This window comes from Rhinolophus sinicus, chromosome 1 (genome assembly GCF_057876585.1).
Source record: "Rhinolophus sinicus isolate RSI-liver-muscle chromosome 1, RSI-T2T, whole genome shotgun sequence".
Classification (NCBI taxonomy): Eukaryota; Metazoa; Chordata; class Mammalia; order Chiroptera; family Rhinolophidae; genus Rhinolophus; species Rhinolophus sinicus.
In genome coordinates this window covers 93771193-93788393 of record NC_142501.1, presented here as the reverse complement: position 1 = coordinate 93788393, position 17201 = coordinate 93771193, and the positions used below count along the sequence as shown (strand labels likewise).

General features: G+C 50.5%; 1 protein-coding gene across 25 annotated transcripts in view; it reads left to right on the top strand.

Annotated features, from left to right (window-relative positions):
• MICAL3 (microtubule associated monooxygenase, calponin and LIM domain containing 3) overlaps positions 1-17201 on the top strand; it is a 224696-nt gene that overhangs the window by 201450 nt on the left and 6045 nt on the right. For 16 of the 25 annotated variants that reach the window (XM_074325093.2, XM_074325111.2, XM_074325109.2 and 13 more), the window contains 3 exons: positions 3038-3088; positions 4419-4529; positions 5724-5817. In XM_074325093.2, the coding sequence (XP_074181194.2) occupies positions 3038-3088; positions 4419-4529; positions 5724-5817 (256 nt within the window). Of the gene's footprint in view, positions 1-3037; positions 3089-4418; positions 4530-5723; positions 5818-9971; positions 10023-17201 lie in introns of all 25 variants that reach the window. The other 9 variants (XM_074325113.2, XM_074325104.2, XM_074325099.2 and 6 more) reach the window with 3 other exon arrangements.

Here is a 17201-nt window from a genome sequence, read left to right as displayed (position 1 = left end):
CTCCTGTCCAAGGTGACGGCCCAGCTGCCGTCAGCTCCCTTTTTGACTGAAAACATTTCCCAGAACACCCTGTACCATCTCTACAAGGCTTCCCAGGCCTTGGATGCAAGCCTGCCCTCTCCGTCGACTTCTGGGGAGGCCATGGCGAGCCTGAGTCCTGCACGTGCCTGTTCAGTAAAGATGGTGTCTGCGGCCTGTTTCCAGTCCCCTCCTAGGCTGGTCCAGTTCCTCTTTTGACAACTTGGCAAGCCAGAGGAAACCAAGCTTTTAGTTCTCATCTCATTGATTTGTTTACCTCCCCTTGGCCCTGCCAGATCTTTTTCTGTCCATTCTCCTAGAAGGACACCTTGATTGCCAGTCCTCCCATCCCACACCAGCCATGTGCAGAGTCCGCACGTCCTGGCCAGGCCACACTAAATTACAGTTGGGGTCCTGTATCCCCACTCCCCCACTCCTGTCAGGTGCTCCCTGTGTTGCTCTCCCAGACAGCAGCGTCAGTCCTACTGAAGATGCCTTCTGCTTATGTATGTGGGTCCCTAAACACGTCCTGACCCTGGGGACTGGCACTGCCAGGGGTGCTGAGGGGGCCTGGGAAGAAGGACGGTGTGGTCCAAGGTTCACTTTGCCTCAGTGCAGACCTGCAGACATTCAGCCAGCTCATGTCATGTTGGTCACAAACCTACATCTCTTGTTGCTTTTGTGGTCAGGTATGTCCACTGTATGTCTAGGCAAAATGCTGAGTGGCAGGCTGCCCAAGCTAGCTATGCCAAGGCCATCATCTCGGTATCACAGCTCACTGACCACAGTCTCTCCATGGGCCTTGCAGGCCTGGGCACACAGGGAGCCCCTCCCTGTCTACGTGAAAGACAACAGGTCATGGACCCCACTCCTAGAATCCCAGCACCTCACGTTCCCCCACAGAGGTGGAGCCATTTGCTGGAGGCCCTGTCGGGAGACATAAAGACAAAGCCAAGCCTGAGAGTGCTGAGCCGACTCCCATGGTGGTGCAGGGTCGGCCGAGCAGGAGCGAGGTACTCTACATTGTTAGGAATGGGAGCTAAGTCAGGGAAACAGAGCAAACAAAAGCAGCCACAAAGGACACATGGGAACAATTGAGGTGACTTGATCATGGACAGTATAATGTGACAGACACCTTATGTTGTCACAGCAATGCTGCATTCCTTGGAAGCTGTTTGAAGTGCTGTAGTCAGGTGACAAAGTGTCTCCGTCCCAAGAAGCACACACTGGGGTTGTTGGGCTGAAGGGCCACGATGTGCGTGAATGAGTGAGGAAAGAAGATGGCGCGCGAAGTGCGTATCACGTGTGCAAGGTGCTGACACTGAGCGAATCTGGCGAAGCTGCTCCTTGTCGTCCTCTTTCCACTGTTCCGGAGGGTTGGAAATCTTCCGCGTAAGAAGTGAGGGGAGTGTGGGGACTCCTGAAGTGACAGGGGCTTGATTGGCTCCAGAGGGAGCCTTGTGCTGGCAGTGCCCCTGCCCTGGTGCCCTGCCGCCGCACAGGGGTGTGGTCCTCATGTCACAGACAACACTGAGTGAGGCAGCGGTGAAACCACTGCTTCAGTATTGTGACATTAAAAAAAAAAGATTTAAAATATTGTATAGAAAAATTAAGATAATACAGATTTTTAAAAATCACCTTATAGCCTTACCAACAAGAGATGACCCATGTTTACCTCTTTTCTTTGCCTCAATCTGACTAAATACAAGTAAGGCGGCCTCTTGACCACGTGGCTGAGCTGGGGGCTCATGCACTGCTCTCGGGCAGGCCCTGCCCCACTCGCTGCCCCGGCGTTGGTTCCGGCTGGCACAGCTGGCACAGCACAAATGTGTCGCCATCTCATGCTTCTGGTCGCTGCCTCTACCAAGTCAGTACTTCTCCCCCACCACCCCTTTTACTTTTTCCTTCAGCCAAGTACAGATGTTGAGCACTGTTCCTTCCGTTGTAGTTACGTAGTTCTTGTGGAGTTTTCTACATGCTGCTTGGGGAAACCAGCTGCCTTTTCCTTTAACTGACTTGTTCCAATATGTAGTTCTTCCTCATGGTGCTGGGTAGGAGAGATGAGTCAGGTGCGGTGGGATCTGCATGGACAAAGGTACATGTCACCACTAGGACGCAAGCCCATTCTTCTCGAGGCCAGTACGCTGTCGAAATGCAGACCCCGCTAGTGGGTCCCCACTGCTGCAGAAGCAGCAGAAGCCCCAGGGGGCAGTGCGTCCCGAGGCTCTGCCCACCTCCAGCCCTCCAGCCTCACTCCCTGCCTGCCTCGAACCCTGTAACAGGGCTGATGAGCGGTCAGAGAACAAGTGTCACTAGCCTCACTTCTCTGAGCAGCTGTGCAAGGCTGACTGCAGTGAGAAGAGGTTGCAGTTACTGCCTGGAATATTTTTGACGAATATCAGTGATTTATGCTATTTCAGGTCCCTTTCACTGTGTACAATCAAGCATCCCAGGGCTGCTGCGGCCCACTGGACCCCCCAACCCCATCCAGGAACCCTGCCAGTAAAGAGCCTTTGGGACAAGAACGTTAGGTTGATACTCAGCTCGCTCTGTGTCTGTCTGTGTCTCTGGAGACAGGAGTTTCCCACCATCTGTGCTCTGTCTCAGTACCTGTAGCATTCAGGTGGGGCAAGCAATCTGAATTTCCACAAGCAAGTGGGTTACTAACGAAGAAATAGCATCTATAACCATACATTTAAACATTTAAACAGTTTCAACTTATACACGAGGGAGATTGAGAAGAGAAAAGAGAAGGTTTGGGGCACGGTGAGAGAGAAGCTGTCTTCTCGGTAGAAAAGCAAGCCCAGGCCTTAGTTAGACGGACTCACCTACGTGGAGCTGCAAGGCCCACACCCAGGTCCCTCATCTATGCAGCCCTGTGTGACGCGTGAGAAATAATCCTGTGTTCCAGTCTGTGTGTTTGTTTTAAACTTCTGGTTTGGCTCCATTTCTGTGTTCCATTTTTAATTGTTGTTATTATTACTGTTCTGTTTTGTTTTCCGTTGCCATCCCCTTAAAGTCGGTTTCTGTGCCACACGCCTTGGCGGTCAGGAGGTCATATCCATCAAAGGTAGTGCTTACTGTCTTGTTCTCACGGGCTGACCGTTGTTGCATGCGTGTCTGTGATTAACACCGGGCAGCCCCAGCCCTGGCCCTCCAGCCACATCCTCACTAACTGCGTCCGTGCGTGCACCGGCAGAACCTTCTTTAGCTGTGTCTCGACAGGAGGGTGACATACCCTGCTCTTTGCTGGCCGAGGTGCATGTGGTGATGTTGCTCCAAGTGCCTGGGGGGGACAGGGCTGCCTCTTTGGGACTGGCCACTGCGGGAGTGGGCAACTCACAAGCCCTCAGCTCCCTGGTCTGCGAGGTGAAATGCTTAGGACATCAAAGCACCACCGACACCCTTAACCACCTGCTCAGTTGGTTCTCCACTGTCACTTGAGCTCTTGGAATAAAGATTATTAGAATGCACCCCTGAAGTCTCCTGTAAAGTCTATAGAGTCTCCTTTTTTCATTTTCTTGGAGGCAATAGAGAAGACGTTATAAATCGAGGCTCCAGCGTTTGCCTCTCGGTGCCTGCCCTGTGTTTATGGGCACTGCTCACTCCCTGCACCTCAAACCTACATGTGCAGGTGGAATTGCCCTGGCTTTGGCCACTTGCCGCCTTGGTTCTTGATGGCACTGGCTGAAATGCCCTGCCAGACTGCTCCCTTCCTGCCCTTCAATGGCCTCTTGTGGCCTCTGTGCAGACCCCGGGGTGTTCACCCTAGGGTCAGTCCAGGCGCCCCCCATAGTTGCTCCTTCAGACTGTTAGCTAGTTTGGGGCTCACTCAGGCTTAAAGTAGAAGCAACCCTGTTTTCCTAATTCAAATGTTACTTCTTAAAAGAACCTTATTAATATCGCTCGTACGAAGAAAGTGGCTTTTGATGCCAAATAAGAAAATGAGAGGATCCTGATTTTTCTTTTTTTCTTTGCCTCCTAAGAAGCAGGAAGCATGGGGAACATTTTACCAAAATTTGTACCCCCCAAAAGTCTTAAAAAGAGGAGACGTCCTTCTGTGGGAGACAGGTGATGTCAATGATAAAGGAGCATATGTCCCTTTGTCATGTTAACTCCCTAGTGGGCGGGGCCCCACTGAGCCTCCTGTGCCTCCAGTAGGACAGCATCTCACTTGGAGAGCTTGAGGTGTCCCCTGTACCATTTAGGGCTCCAGCAGGGACCAGTGCCAGCAACGCTCTGGCCACATTGCAGCCTGGGAATCTGCGCACACCCTGGCCCACCGTCCACTCTGCGGGCACTCTGCGGCCTGAGGCAGTGCTGTCCATGCCTCTGCTGCCAGTGCCCAACCTCTCAGGCCTGCTGCGCCCGCCTCAGGAAATCTCTCTCCTTCTCTCCAGCCAAGAACATACACGGAGGAGGAACTGAATGCCAAGCTGACCCGGCGTGTGCAGAAGGCGGCTCGGAGACAGGCCAAGCAAGAGGAACTGAAGCGGCTGCATCGAGCCCAGGTGAAACCAGGACCACTGCTCCCCAGGGGTCACAGGGCAGCACCCCCCAGCCAGCTTGTCCTCATCCTCCATGAGGGCAGAGCAGAGGGAGATAGGGTGTCCCGTTACCTGAGATGACAGCCCTGAAGTCTCAGGCCACAGCCTCTGGCTTGATGCAACAACTACACAAGCCTTGTTTTTGTGACGTTATTGGTAGGAAAGGAAGAGCCACACTTGGAGTTTCTAAATTCCTTACTCTGGAACAGTCACTGCAAAGTCAATTCATTCAATTGTAAGAACTGTTCTCAAGAGGCAACCTTTGACCCCTTGGCCCGTGATAGGCCTGGGGTTAGAGCTCAGAGCTGTCCTCTGTCTGCAGGCCTCATAGATCTGGGTCATTCTACATTGTGGGGGGGTGGGAGACAAAAAGTAATTTCTTCATACGAAGTATTAAAATATATCAATGCAATATGGTTTTTCTAATGAAATCATATATACAGTCGTATTCATAAAGTTTAGTACACTGAGCGAAAGCTGTATAGCCACGAAAACATGGCCAGCAAATCCAAATACCAGCGAGCACTCCTCTGAAGTGCATGTTTCATCAAGTATGAAAACCCACCAGTCTTGTAGTCCTTTCCTTGCACATTATTCTGTACCACATTCTCTACAGTGACATGGCACTGGCTGCCCCTGTGGGGGCTGCACGTCCTCTGCCCATGTTACTCCCCACAGTCACGGAAGAACTTCTCACTACGCGGTCAGTCACATTCTGGCTGGTGGCTCCATTCTAGATTTCTTTTTCTTTTTTTAAAACCTTGTGGAGACAGGATGTCTGCAGCCCTGCCCAAGAGCGCCTGCTGGTGCTGTGGCAGCCTCACCTTCAGAAGGGTCCGAGGCTGGGGGTCATCCTTCCTGCAGGACTTTACACCCACTTCCTGTCTCTGACCTGCCTGGGGGGTTGCTCACTGCTTGATATGCACCCACGCACCGTGGGGCTGGCGATGCTGGGCCCCGGGGTCTGCGTGGGCAGCAGGGCCTGTGGAACACACATGTGGTCCTCACATTCCAGGCCTGAGCCCATTGACCAGGGCCTTTCCAAATTTCTTACTTTAGTTGTTTTTCTCTCTCTCTGTTTGTGTAGTTTATTGTCCTCCTGAAAGCTAGGAGACAAGAGACAAAGTTGGATGCTTCTACTGCTTTGTTTTCCCATAGATTATCCAGCGGCAGCTGGAACAGGTGGAGGAGAAGCAGCGGCAGCTGGAGGAGAGAGGGGTCGCTGTGGAGAAGGCTCTCCGTGGTGAAGCAGGTACTGTCAGGGTTCCTTTGTGAGGAGCTCTGTTCCAAGGGGAGCCCCCACCCAACCCCCATGGTAGGGCTGGTTTTGCGTCACCTCCTCTGGAATTCAGCTTCTTTTCCAGCAGGCTGAAATTTAGGGCTTCCTGTTAGGCAAAGGAAAGAAAAGTACCCCTGTTGGGACTGCCCCAGGGCCCAGGCCTGTTGTTCCGCCCTCTCTTACGCCTTGCTGTTTAACTGTAGAGTGAAGTCTCAGTCCACTTCCTCTGGTGATGCAAGCACTGGGGCCCCCTCCTTTCCTCCTCCTCCTTTTCCACCCCGTCATTTCTCCAGAAGAGAATAACTGGGAGTAAGGGAGACTGTACCACAAGGAACCATCACAGAACTGCACGAGCAGGGCCCCCGGCCTGCCTCCCACGTGCCACCTGCTACCTTCAGCTCTCCGGCTGCGTCTCCTGCTCAGGCTGCTCAGAGCCTGTGGGCACATGCCCCGCAGAGCCGTGACCTACTTTTGCAGTGACCCCTAATTTCTTCCTTATTCTAGTGTGGCAGAGGGGTGGGGTGGTACATCCCCTGGTAGGCAGGCTGTCTGTAAACCAAAGAGGCAGTGAGAGGCAGCCAGGAATAGGGCTTGTGGCTGCCGTCTGGTCTTGCTGGAAAACTGACCAATAGAGTGACCTTATAACACATGCCTGGTGTCAAGATGAGTTCCTGGGGTTCTGTAGGACTGCAGTTCACATGGGGGGAGTCGAGCCACACAGACGTGGTCTCCTTTCCACGCCCTTCAGGCCTAGAAATTGTAGCTTAACAGTCGTCTCAGTGATGACCTGCAGGTGAAGAGATGGGAATGAGGGAGAAAGGTGAGGATGTGAGGTTCTTGGTTTGGTGCCTTGTCTGATGCCGGGCTCACTGCTGGAAGCCTGGGCCACCAAACAAAATGCAGAAACTTGAACTGCTGAGCAGCCAGTAAGTCAGAAGCCTGGGATCTGTGACTACAAGGCAGGCACTGGCCCCTGTGTCAAGGAGTAGAGATTCATGGTCACCTAAAAGGGTCCCCAGCTTCCAATGACGCTGTGGTGTCTCCACCATCCCCGTGGTTTGCTGCCTGCCCTGCATGCCCTGACTTGGCCTCCTCAGGGAAGCCTGACCCCCGGAGGGGGGGTGGGGGGGTGTTGGCTCAAACATGCCAGAGATGCTGTGCACCGCTCACAAGGCCCTGCCCTCACTGCCTTCCATGCTGCAGAAAGTATCAGGGTGGCCTGGGCCCGCCAGCCTTTCCCTGCAGACTACTCCTGCTGAGATGGAAAGCGCACAGTCAGACTAGCTCCACAGGCAGGTGCAGCTACATTTCCTCATTAGCACAAGTCCCCAGGGGGACGTTCTGCCCGCTGCTCACAGGTCTGAGTTCGGGTAGCTGCCCCCGGGTTGATGGTTTGCATAAAGCGCTCATGTACGTACCGGCTGCCGTGCACTCTGGGTTGGTGACAGTGCTTCAGTGTATGTCCTCAGGCCAGTTCTTCTAGCTGCTGGCTGCCGAGGGGTCAAAGGAAATGCACCATTGAAGACGGGCGTAGGGTTTTGCCAAAATTCCTCTTTCTAGTTGGTTAGGTAATTATCTTTTCATAAGCACATACAACCAGGATTTCATCTAAGTCAGTGGTTTTCAAACTTGTTTTTTAGCATAGAACCCTTTTTACAAACTGAATTATAAGTTCAAATGTAAATCAAAAATGATTATTCTAAAATGTTAATAGACATAAATTTGAAAATACAGGTTATAGTGAGGTGTGCCTCAGCCCAGCGCACACCTGATGCGCGGTATACAGAACATCCAGCTACACAGACGTACTTTCTGTAAATGGTAACAGTTTTCTAACAGCTTACCTGAGGTCTCAGCGTGTATGCGGGTTAAATGTTCTAGAAGCCTGACGCTTAAGTGGAGCAGTGGAAATTGTTTTCACATTTGAACCACTAACAAATCTAACAGTAGTTCATATTCCTTATGAAGAATAGATCTCAGATAAAACCTCCGCAACATTCAGGGAGCACAGAAACCAACTATGCTGTGGTGTCATGACACGCACGGTCCCCACCTGGAGGACGACCTCAGTGATGGGCTGCTCGAGACGCGGGGTCTCTCTGAGCGACGGCTCTCCCAGGACACTCCCAAGTACACTTGTACATGGGCACTCTGCCTGCAGGCCAGAATGTAAATAAATGTGTAAGTGTCCTCTTCCCTGACATTAACAGGGAGTGCACACAGAGGGCGGACGAAACTTGGTCCTGGGAGCTTTACAAAAACCAGTTTATCTGGTAGCACAAATGAATGTGTTAATGGTCTTCAGTGGGTTAAAGGTTGGCATATGAAACATTTGAACATGGTGTGTCTTATGTAGGTTTTTTTAAGTGAGTTAAAGTGTTTGTGAATCAGGTGTTTGGGGGAGCCCTGGAACAGCACTTGAGGAAACCTAGGGTTCCATAGAACAGTTTGAAAACCACCGTGCTTGTCCATTCTCTTCTAAGCAAGGCTTCACCACAACATCTCCATCCAAATACACATCTGCCCTGTTTTTAATGACAGGTTTTAGTAGCTCCGTTGAGAGATCCCCCAAGGTACACTTGGGAAATTCTCAGAATATAATCGCTCCTACCATAGATATATTTCCAAGTGTAGTATTTTCCTTTTCTTATTTTAAGCACATCACATCCAAGGCTTGCCTATTGTCAGAAGTTCAATGACCTTGTTCCTACTTGACAGAGATCATCTCTGAGGCGAATCTCTGCACACTGGCTGTTCCTTTGCTCTTGTTAGCCTGGCTGCTCCTGGATAATCTTAGTTGAGCATGGTGGTCTGAAATCTTCCAGCACTGCTAGCCAGCCCCTGTCCTGAGGGCATATATCTGGCCAGCTTGTGGTTCTGTCTCACCTGGCGGGGGGTTCCGACTGCCAAGTCAGCCAAACTGCCCTTTCAGAGAAGAGCTCTGACATGGGCTTGTTGGTCTCACATTGTCTGAGGCTCATGAATGTCCAGACCATAAGGTTAGGTTCAGAGCCTTCAAGCCAAGGACCACATTGAGACTGGCATGACTTCGGTCTAGAGTACCTGGAAAGCCCTTTTGTTTCTGGAACCTTGATTCAAACTTAAACCACTGGATCAGCCTTGATCATGAGTTGAAAAACCATTCTAGGATTGCGTTCTACTTTCTGAGGTGTCCGTTCTTGAAAGCGGAACCCTGATGGGGAACAAAAGGTTGCCAGGATCAGCATTCAGATTGGGAGATGTGGAGGGAAGTGGGAGAGAGAGCAGCGACTCGTGCTGTGCTCTGTGTCATGATTCTGGGAGGATGAGGACCACCTGCCCAAGCCCAGTGACCTTGTTCCTGCTTGACAGAGGAAGTCCCCAGCTCTGCATCTCAGGCACGGGAAGAGCATAATACCCTTGCTGGCCAGCCACACGGAGCTAAAAGCTAGGTGTGCAGGTAGCCAGCCAGCCTCCGCGGCCTTCAGGCAGACAGTCACCGCTCGTTTCCTGCCTTAGAGAGAAGGCGGCTGAAGTGGGGGCTAATCCCAGAAGCAGCAGGGACTTCTTCATCTCAAACCGTCGGGCAAAAGAGGTTCTGCAAGGGGTGTGATACAGTCCCCACTGGGGTCACGCATGTGGGTTCTCGGGAGAGCGCTGAGTACCTTTAGACCTGAGGATGGGTGTCCGCAACAAGCTTTTTAGGATGTTCGTGTCCTGCCTTCAGCCCCTCAGACTGGGGCTTTAATATTCAGAAACTAAGGAAGGAAGTAGCCCCTGATCCGCCCTTGATATTTTTAAATCTTCTTAGTTAGATAAGATTGAATCCCAGCAAGGCCAGGATTCCCAGCAAAGCCAAGGCCTTTCGTCCGACGCATCAGAGGTATAAACAGGAATCATGTTGTTATTGGCTGTTAACTCTGTCACCTGTGGTTGAGTGTGGGCCCCCCACCACCAACAGGAAGTACATAGCTCAGCATGCATGGACACATGTGCACTTACAGAGATGCATGCTTTCCATCTGTTTTTCTCCGCTCTCTTGCAGATCTCTGTGTGTTTCTTTTGCTTCTTGTCATTGATTGCTTGGGGTGTGGTGGGGAGGTGGGCGATCTGACCCAGTAACTCTCTTCACCAATTCCTTGTTGTAGACTATTGGGGAGAGTCTTATTACAGCGAGCTCATCGACTTGCACCTGGGGGGTATGTATGGCGGCACCTGGTGCTGACAAACCCTGCTGACACCCTTTCCCCACCTCTGCCCAGTCCCGGCTCACAAACAACAAGAAGCCAACCCAGTAACCAAAGGCAAAAGCACAGACCCTTTTCCAGCCATAATGGAGCAGCGTGCTAGCTCCTTCCCTCTGCTACACACACTCAGGGAGAGTTCAGATAGCTTTTGCTGCCCGGAGTTTCCTTAATTGTCTATAAGAAGAGTGCATCTGCCCCCACCTGTCAACCTTGCATCTGCCTCCTGGTCCTTCTAATACCATGTGGTGGTTTGGCGGTGGCAGTACACATGCACAGGTGCTCACATGCATCTACGCACGCACGCCACGTGACCTCTGCCCTAGAGGTCACCCTCCCAGTTTGTGGGAGTCACATCCGCTAGGAAGCTCATTGCCAGCCACACGCAGGAAGCAAACACGTGAAGAACTCAGGCTCAGCCATTTTCAGTAGGGTGCACTCCTGTCCCCCTGAGGGACCCAGGTGCACGGATGGTGTCACTGTGATTTCTGCCCAGGCGCCAGCTTGACACTACGTTGACGGATGCCTGTAATAATATCCCTTCCTCCTTGCTCTGTCTTGGGACTGACTTTGCAGTTCTTTTCAGTGAAGACAGAAAAAATCTAAGGCACTGGTTCTCAGAGTGTGGCCCCTGGACGAGAGCAGCATGAGCAGGGAGCTTGTTAGAAATGCAGGTTGTCAGGCCCCACCCAGACCGGCTGAATCAAACTCTAAGGGTGAGGTCTGCTTATCTGTGTTTTAACAAACCTTCTAGATGATTCAAATGCCCTCTAAAGTAGGAAAACCACTACTATAAATGAATTCAACATTTTTGATGTCTTGCTGTACAAAGCTCACCATGTGTATTAGATTCTAGAAAACACCAATCCATGAGTCTCGTTTCTAGACTCTGGGCAGTTTCTCTCCTGAAAAGCTGCCATTTTGTCAAAAGGAGTGCCAGACAGCTGCTTCTGAGAGTGACCAGGGGGCACCCTGGCACCTTCCTGGGTTCCTGCATCCTTGGTCGGGCAATCTGACCTCTTCACCTCCCCTTGCAGGCTCCTTGCCTACCAGTGGTCTTGGAACAGAAGAGCTGGCAGAAATCATTCTCATTTTTTCCCCATAATCTCATTCTTTTAAGAGAGTCACTTTGTGGCCCATTCATTTAAAATCCACAGGCCGGGTTCTGTGATTCCTACTTAGGACCCTCCACCAGTAAGGAGGCGGCCTTGTGGGGTGGGTTGTGGTGTCTCTGTATAGAGTACAGAGACACCCCACGGCCTCCTTCAGCGCCCAGACCTTTTGGTGTGACATGACTTTGACACTCATGGCCATTGAGGCTGTAAAAGGGCTGATGCTTACGTTGCAATTAACAACCCTGCTCCTTGTCTAATGGCCTTGACTTCTTTCCCACCTCCCACTAACACTCCCTGGGAAATGTTTATGTCCATTCTAAATGAATCTCGGTGTATGAAAAACGTTTTTTTTCATTCAAAATCTCCTGGAAGGAACTGTCAAAACCCATTTCTTTAAAATTATATTCACCTTCCCTCTTGTTTCAAGATACTGTTGCCACACTGATTACCTCATGTGTCTAGTTTTGTTTTCCTTATCCCCATAGTTTGATAAAATGTAGTTGGCTGTTTGCAGGGTGTCTTCTGAATTATAAAATACCCCGTCCTCAAAAACCTTATCACCCTGCTATTTGGTTCTCATCACTTTCTCTTTTTCAGCTCATTATGATTTCTGTGTAAAATTTAAACTTCTCCTGTGGGTTCCGCTTACCACAGAGGGGCTGCCGCTGCTCCGCCTGTGAAGCGTGAGAGAACTGTCCCTTCCACAGAGAGTCACTGTGTGCCACAAGCAGAGGGCAGGGTTCCTCTGGCCCTGTTCCCGTCACGCTCCAGGAGGAAAACTTAGATGCTAGTATTAGGTCCCTTTCAGTTTCTGCTGATGTTTCATGCTTGGAGCACTTAGTAATATTCATTAGTTGGGGGAGAAACTACCCTTCTGAAATCTGAGGCCTGAAATGTGGAATCTGATTGCTCATGCATCCACAGAGGCCACACAGAAACCCCACTGCTGTGCCCAGGGCTGGTCTTACGTCTCCCGTGGGCAAGACAAGCTCCAGGCAGCGTCAGGTCCTGCGCTGAGGAGTCCGGGCGCCCGGTGCTCTGCTCATCACACTATGTTGTTTCTGGAGGGTCTTTGGATGACTCTCAGCTACCTGTATAACGGCTCCAACTCCATATTAAGTCTCTTTTTGAGCCCAGAGTACATGGAATACAGATCCTTTCTTCACATAGCTGCACCTTGTGATTCCTAAAGAAACCATTAGAGGACACAGAATGAGCCTTGGGCCAGAGAAGAAGCATCCCCAAGTGACCTCACTCCCCTCCCTCTTCTCCCCTGGACACTGAGCAGGCTCCCCTACAGTGCCCAGTCACCACATTTTGTTACACTAGACAGATAGATGAATAGAAATCTTTAGATCAAACCAGATCTCTTCAGAATAACTTTCAATTAAAAATATATACACCTAATTTCTAGTTTTCAGAGACCTCACCTCTAGGCTTGTCTCCAAAGGAAATTGAAAGAACACAAATGGTTTAGAAATGTGCATAAACGGCTAGAAAGTGGTCTTTCCTTGTTGCTGGTGACTTGGGGTAGGAGGCACGGGGCCTGTCCCACACCCCATGCCTGCCCACTTCCCCTTCCTTCTGGGTCTTCCTGTTCTGTTTGCTCCCTTGAATTTGATGTTGGTAGATTTTGGCTTGTCTGTTTGGTCTGAGTATTAGTCTGGCTGTTTTTGCTCAGTAACTTTACAATCCTTGAGATTCCCCAGCATTCTTCTGTGTGCATGAGTGTTGCATGTGAATGTACACGTGTGTGTGCGTGTGTGTTCGCACACGCATGTGTGTGTGTGCCGGAGCTCAGTTCTTACATGCTGTTTTCTTTTTTTGTCCTTCATTCCCCCCCCCCCACCCCAGTCTAGAGATCCATTCTGCACTGTTTTATAATAAAAGGCAGTCCCCAGCCCTGTCTTGTGTATGTACACCGGGCCTGTCAGACCACAAGCCTTCACCCTATCACAGGCCCGCTTACCACTCTGTAGCACTGGAAACCAGCAAACCTGACTCCCTGTCAGGCCGCAGTGTTGATCATTGCCCCTGGGTGTGGCGCTGGGCACCTCAGCCTTCCGTGCAAAGGCTGCCTCACGTCAGGGTCATGACGTTGATACTGAGCAAGTAGGTTTCCTAGGTGGAGGAGTCAGGACAGTTAAGTATAAACTTAGTCAACAAAACCTTTGGTCGGGCTTGCCTTTCTTCAGGCCACATAACCTGAAGGACACGGAAAAGAAAATCAGTGAAAGCCCCATTCCTGTACCTGAACCACCAAGAAATTCTCCCAGCCTGAACTTGTGGCTTTCTACAAGTTTAATCTGGTAGGCTGAGCTTGGCATGAGCGGCAATGTCCCTGCTGTTTCCTAGGAAAAGAACGAAATTCTGGTAGTATCTGTAGCATGAAATGAATAAAAGGCATCGCTGCCGTGCTGGGTCAGTTACCAGTAAAAAGGGACGGCATTACTGCCAGAACAAGGTGAGGCGGGGAGGCCCACCCAGGCAGGGTGAGGCCTGCTCTCGGCCGCCCGTGGACACTGGCTCCTGCGGCAGGAAAATGGGACCCCAAAACACACCTGAGAAGTAAGCGTGCCCCTTTCCTACCTGTGACACCTTGGAGCTTGTTCAGAGGCTGAAAGGAAGTCAGAGTCAAAAAGAATGTCTTCCTATGTGCAGGATTTTCCGAAAGTATAGCTGGAAGGGAAATCATCTAACCTGGGGGTACTTTACAGGTTTGTGTATGAAACAAGCTGCAGGATCTCCAAAGGGAAGTTGAGGGGCAATTTTGACCTCTAACAGGATTACACTGTAGGATGTTTATGAGCCGGTTATTTGGAATTCTGTATTTTCATGTGGAAGTGCAGTTATAAATGGCAGCTCAGCTGTTAAGCCCATTTTCTTCCTAATGGCTGTAGGGCACAGTACTAGGCTCTGCCATTCTAGGTCCGACCAGTGTTTCCATGGGGAAACGCAGCATTCTGGCTGGGACCTCTCCCTAGCTGGCCCTCCCCACGCTGCAGCTGCCCCTCCAGCTAGGAGCCTGTGGTGATGGCTGCTTCATCCAACAAGGGCAACCAGGAGCCTGTCCAGTGGGAGGTGAATGCCTGAGCACCAGACACATCCCCATGGCTGCTGCTGAGCTCCAGGTCGGCTCCCGGTTCTCCACTTTCCTTTGCTTCGGTCATCCTGGAGACTGGCCCACCAACTTGCTTTCCTGCTGTGACTGCCCTCATCTGTTGCCTCCAACTCGTAACACTTCCATGCTTTGTCTCTTAGAGAAAACAGGGCTGGTGTGTAACTAGCACAGTGCCAGGTGGCATCCGAGGTGCTCCAACATCCTTATATAATTTATTTGTCCTTAATATAAGCCCATTGTCCTTATGAGGTATTTCTAATTGTTTTTTGTTTAGCACCAATAAGAAGTCAGTAGATGAAATAGAAGCAGCCAGAACTGAGTGACTAAATCGGAGATGCGGTGCCTGAGGCCAAGTCCCCTCACAGCTCATGTTGTCCCCGGTGTTCACTGGCTTTTGTCGTGGCCCCTCCAGGCTTCGTAATCCCATCCTCACCTCTCCTTCTCTGCCTCCCAGGCTCAGGGCTGGGACCTTAGGATTCTGCCTCCCAAAAGAACTGAAGTCGGGTTTGTGCACATTTCCAATGAACACCCGAGATCAGTGTCCTGAGGGGTGATTTTTGTCCAGCCAGCCTTACATCTCATCCAGTTAGCTAATGGGGGGCATAGGGGTGCTTTGGGTGAAGTATCTTGAAGAAGTTGGAGGAAGATGGAAATACAGGAAGGACAAGTGTAGAGAAGGGGGAGTTGCCATATGATTGTTCTCTTCTCCCACCTGCCTACTGGGTCCTGGGCCAGCCCTGAGCCACACAAGAGGCAGGGCCTGGAGGAGGTGTCCAAGCAGGTCAGAAGCAAAGCCGTCATGTGGGGAGCACCCCAACTTAGGAAGGCAAAGCCTGCATTCAGGTCCTGGCTTCACTGTATCCCCAGCCAGGTCACCCTGGAGGTCCCTTATCCAGCCTGGCATTCTGAGTAGGGTCTGTGTGACTTCTCTGCCGGCAGTAGCTGTCTGCTGTTAGATTTGTCTGGAGCTCTCATGAGCCCTTTAAAGAGGGCCGACTCTTACTTCAGAATGGAAAAGGAAGATCTGAGTTTTAATCAGGCTGGCCACAATTAACCTCTTTGAGCCTCAGATGCCTCATTTGAAGATAGATATGCTAAGACCCATCAGGTCGCCACCCTGGTCCAATGTAAGGATCACATGAAGCAACACACGTGAGAATGTTTTGAAACTATCAGGCACTAAGCATACTTGTTTCAAGCCTCATACTGGAATCTGATGAAACATGCCTTACTGTACGATGACTTTCTGCTGCTTTTCAAAATTCAGTGACACATGTCACCGACCCCCAGAGGTCCAGGTGACTGGGTGCCAGAGTTGCTGATGGTGGTCACATTTCAAAAGGAAATGTTTCTTCCGAGGAAAAAAGTGAGTTTGCTGCCGAGGTAAACATTGGAACAGGTGAGCTTTCAGAGCGCTGAGGGCAGGCAGAGCCGTCAGGATCAGACCACAGACCTGCTGGTAAAAAGCCCCAACCAGGACCAGATCCTGGGGTCGCTCAGAAGTGATGACGGGCCCAGGGGGTGCAGATGGTTTGGGGGGAATAAATGTGGTGGCTGCTACAAAGAGGCAGGAACCTAGTCCCCTGGCACTGAAAGCCCTATTTTAGCTTCTACTTGCCATGAGCTCGACCACATCTTTGTCCTTAGAACTGGTGAACCAAATCCTGCATTTCTCACATCTCCAAAAAGGGCAAAGAAATTACAATCAGAACCCCTGCTTCCTTTGCTCATTTCAGATTTGAGTCTGGGTAGAACTCCCCTCGTCCGATGTTTCCAATCAGTTTTCTCCCCAGTTTCTTCTTTTAAAACAATATGTATTGGGTGTTTCTCTGATTATTAAGGTAGTCTACATTAAGGAAATTTGGAGCATGTAGGAAAGTAAAGAAAGTCATGACCATGCTTATCAGGGGGCAGCTCTTCTGGCATTTTACATCCCGCCTTCTGCCTCTTGTTATAAGAATTCTTTTTTTTTAAAAAACACTTACTTTACCTGATACGCCTTTTCTAATTTCATTTCCTAATTTCTGTTCTGAACATTCTGTTACCTCACATTGTCTTCTGTATTGGAAAGCGTATATAAGAATGTGGTCTACATGAAAGAAGCTTTTAAAAGCTGTGTTTTGTGACATCCAGAGTGTAGAAACACATTTTTCAATATACAGGTACATACTTCCTTATTTGGGGTGTGTTGTGGCATCGTGTCACTGTGCCTTTAATGAATATGGACACTTGCACTGTACACCACACCTGTCTGGTGTGACATCAGTCCCAGGAAGTGGCACAGAGTGCTCGTTGATGGAGTGTTTCATGGGATCTACCCAGGTGTTCTGAGCACCAACACTTTGTAACAAAGAAGGCTGACTGTAAATCAGCTATGAAGCAGTGTGTTTTTTAAGAAAGGAACCCTTTTCCCGACCCCAGCATGTCATCTGGTCACGGTCATGTCTGTGGAGAACACGTTATAATCAGCATTTCACACACACACGCACACACACGCATTCTCTGGCTTTGGTTTTGAAGTGTAACTGGTGTCAGACTCACTATGCACAAAGCCCTGTGGAGACCACTGTGAGGGTCTTGAAGGAAAGGAAAATGTGGTGCCTGCATTTGCTCATCTGCAAAGTAGAAGGGTCTCAACCAATAGCTTGTCTATTTGGCCCTTCTGGTGACTAAAACAGGGTTACTTACACCCTGCTCTAATTGTAAAAACACCCGTTTACCTTCCCACCACCCACAGTTCCTGAGGCACTCCTGCCCCTGGGGCGGGCTCCATGTCTCCTGTGTGTGCCCCTGTGGTTCTGTGATGGTCCCTGCCGAGCTCGTCTCCCTTGTCCTTGAGTCACCATCAGGTCTTTCTAAGTCTCAAAGGCGTCTCTCTGCACACTGTCTTCTCTCAGC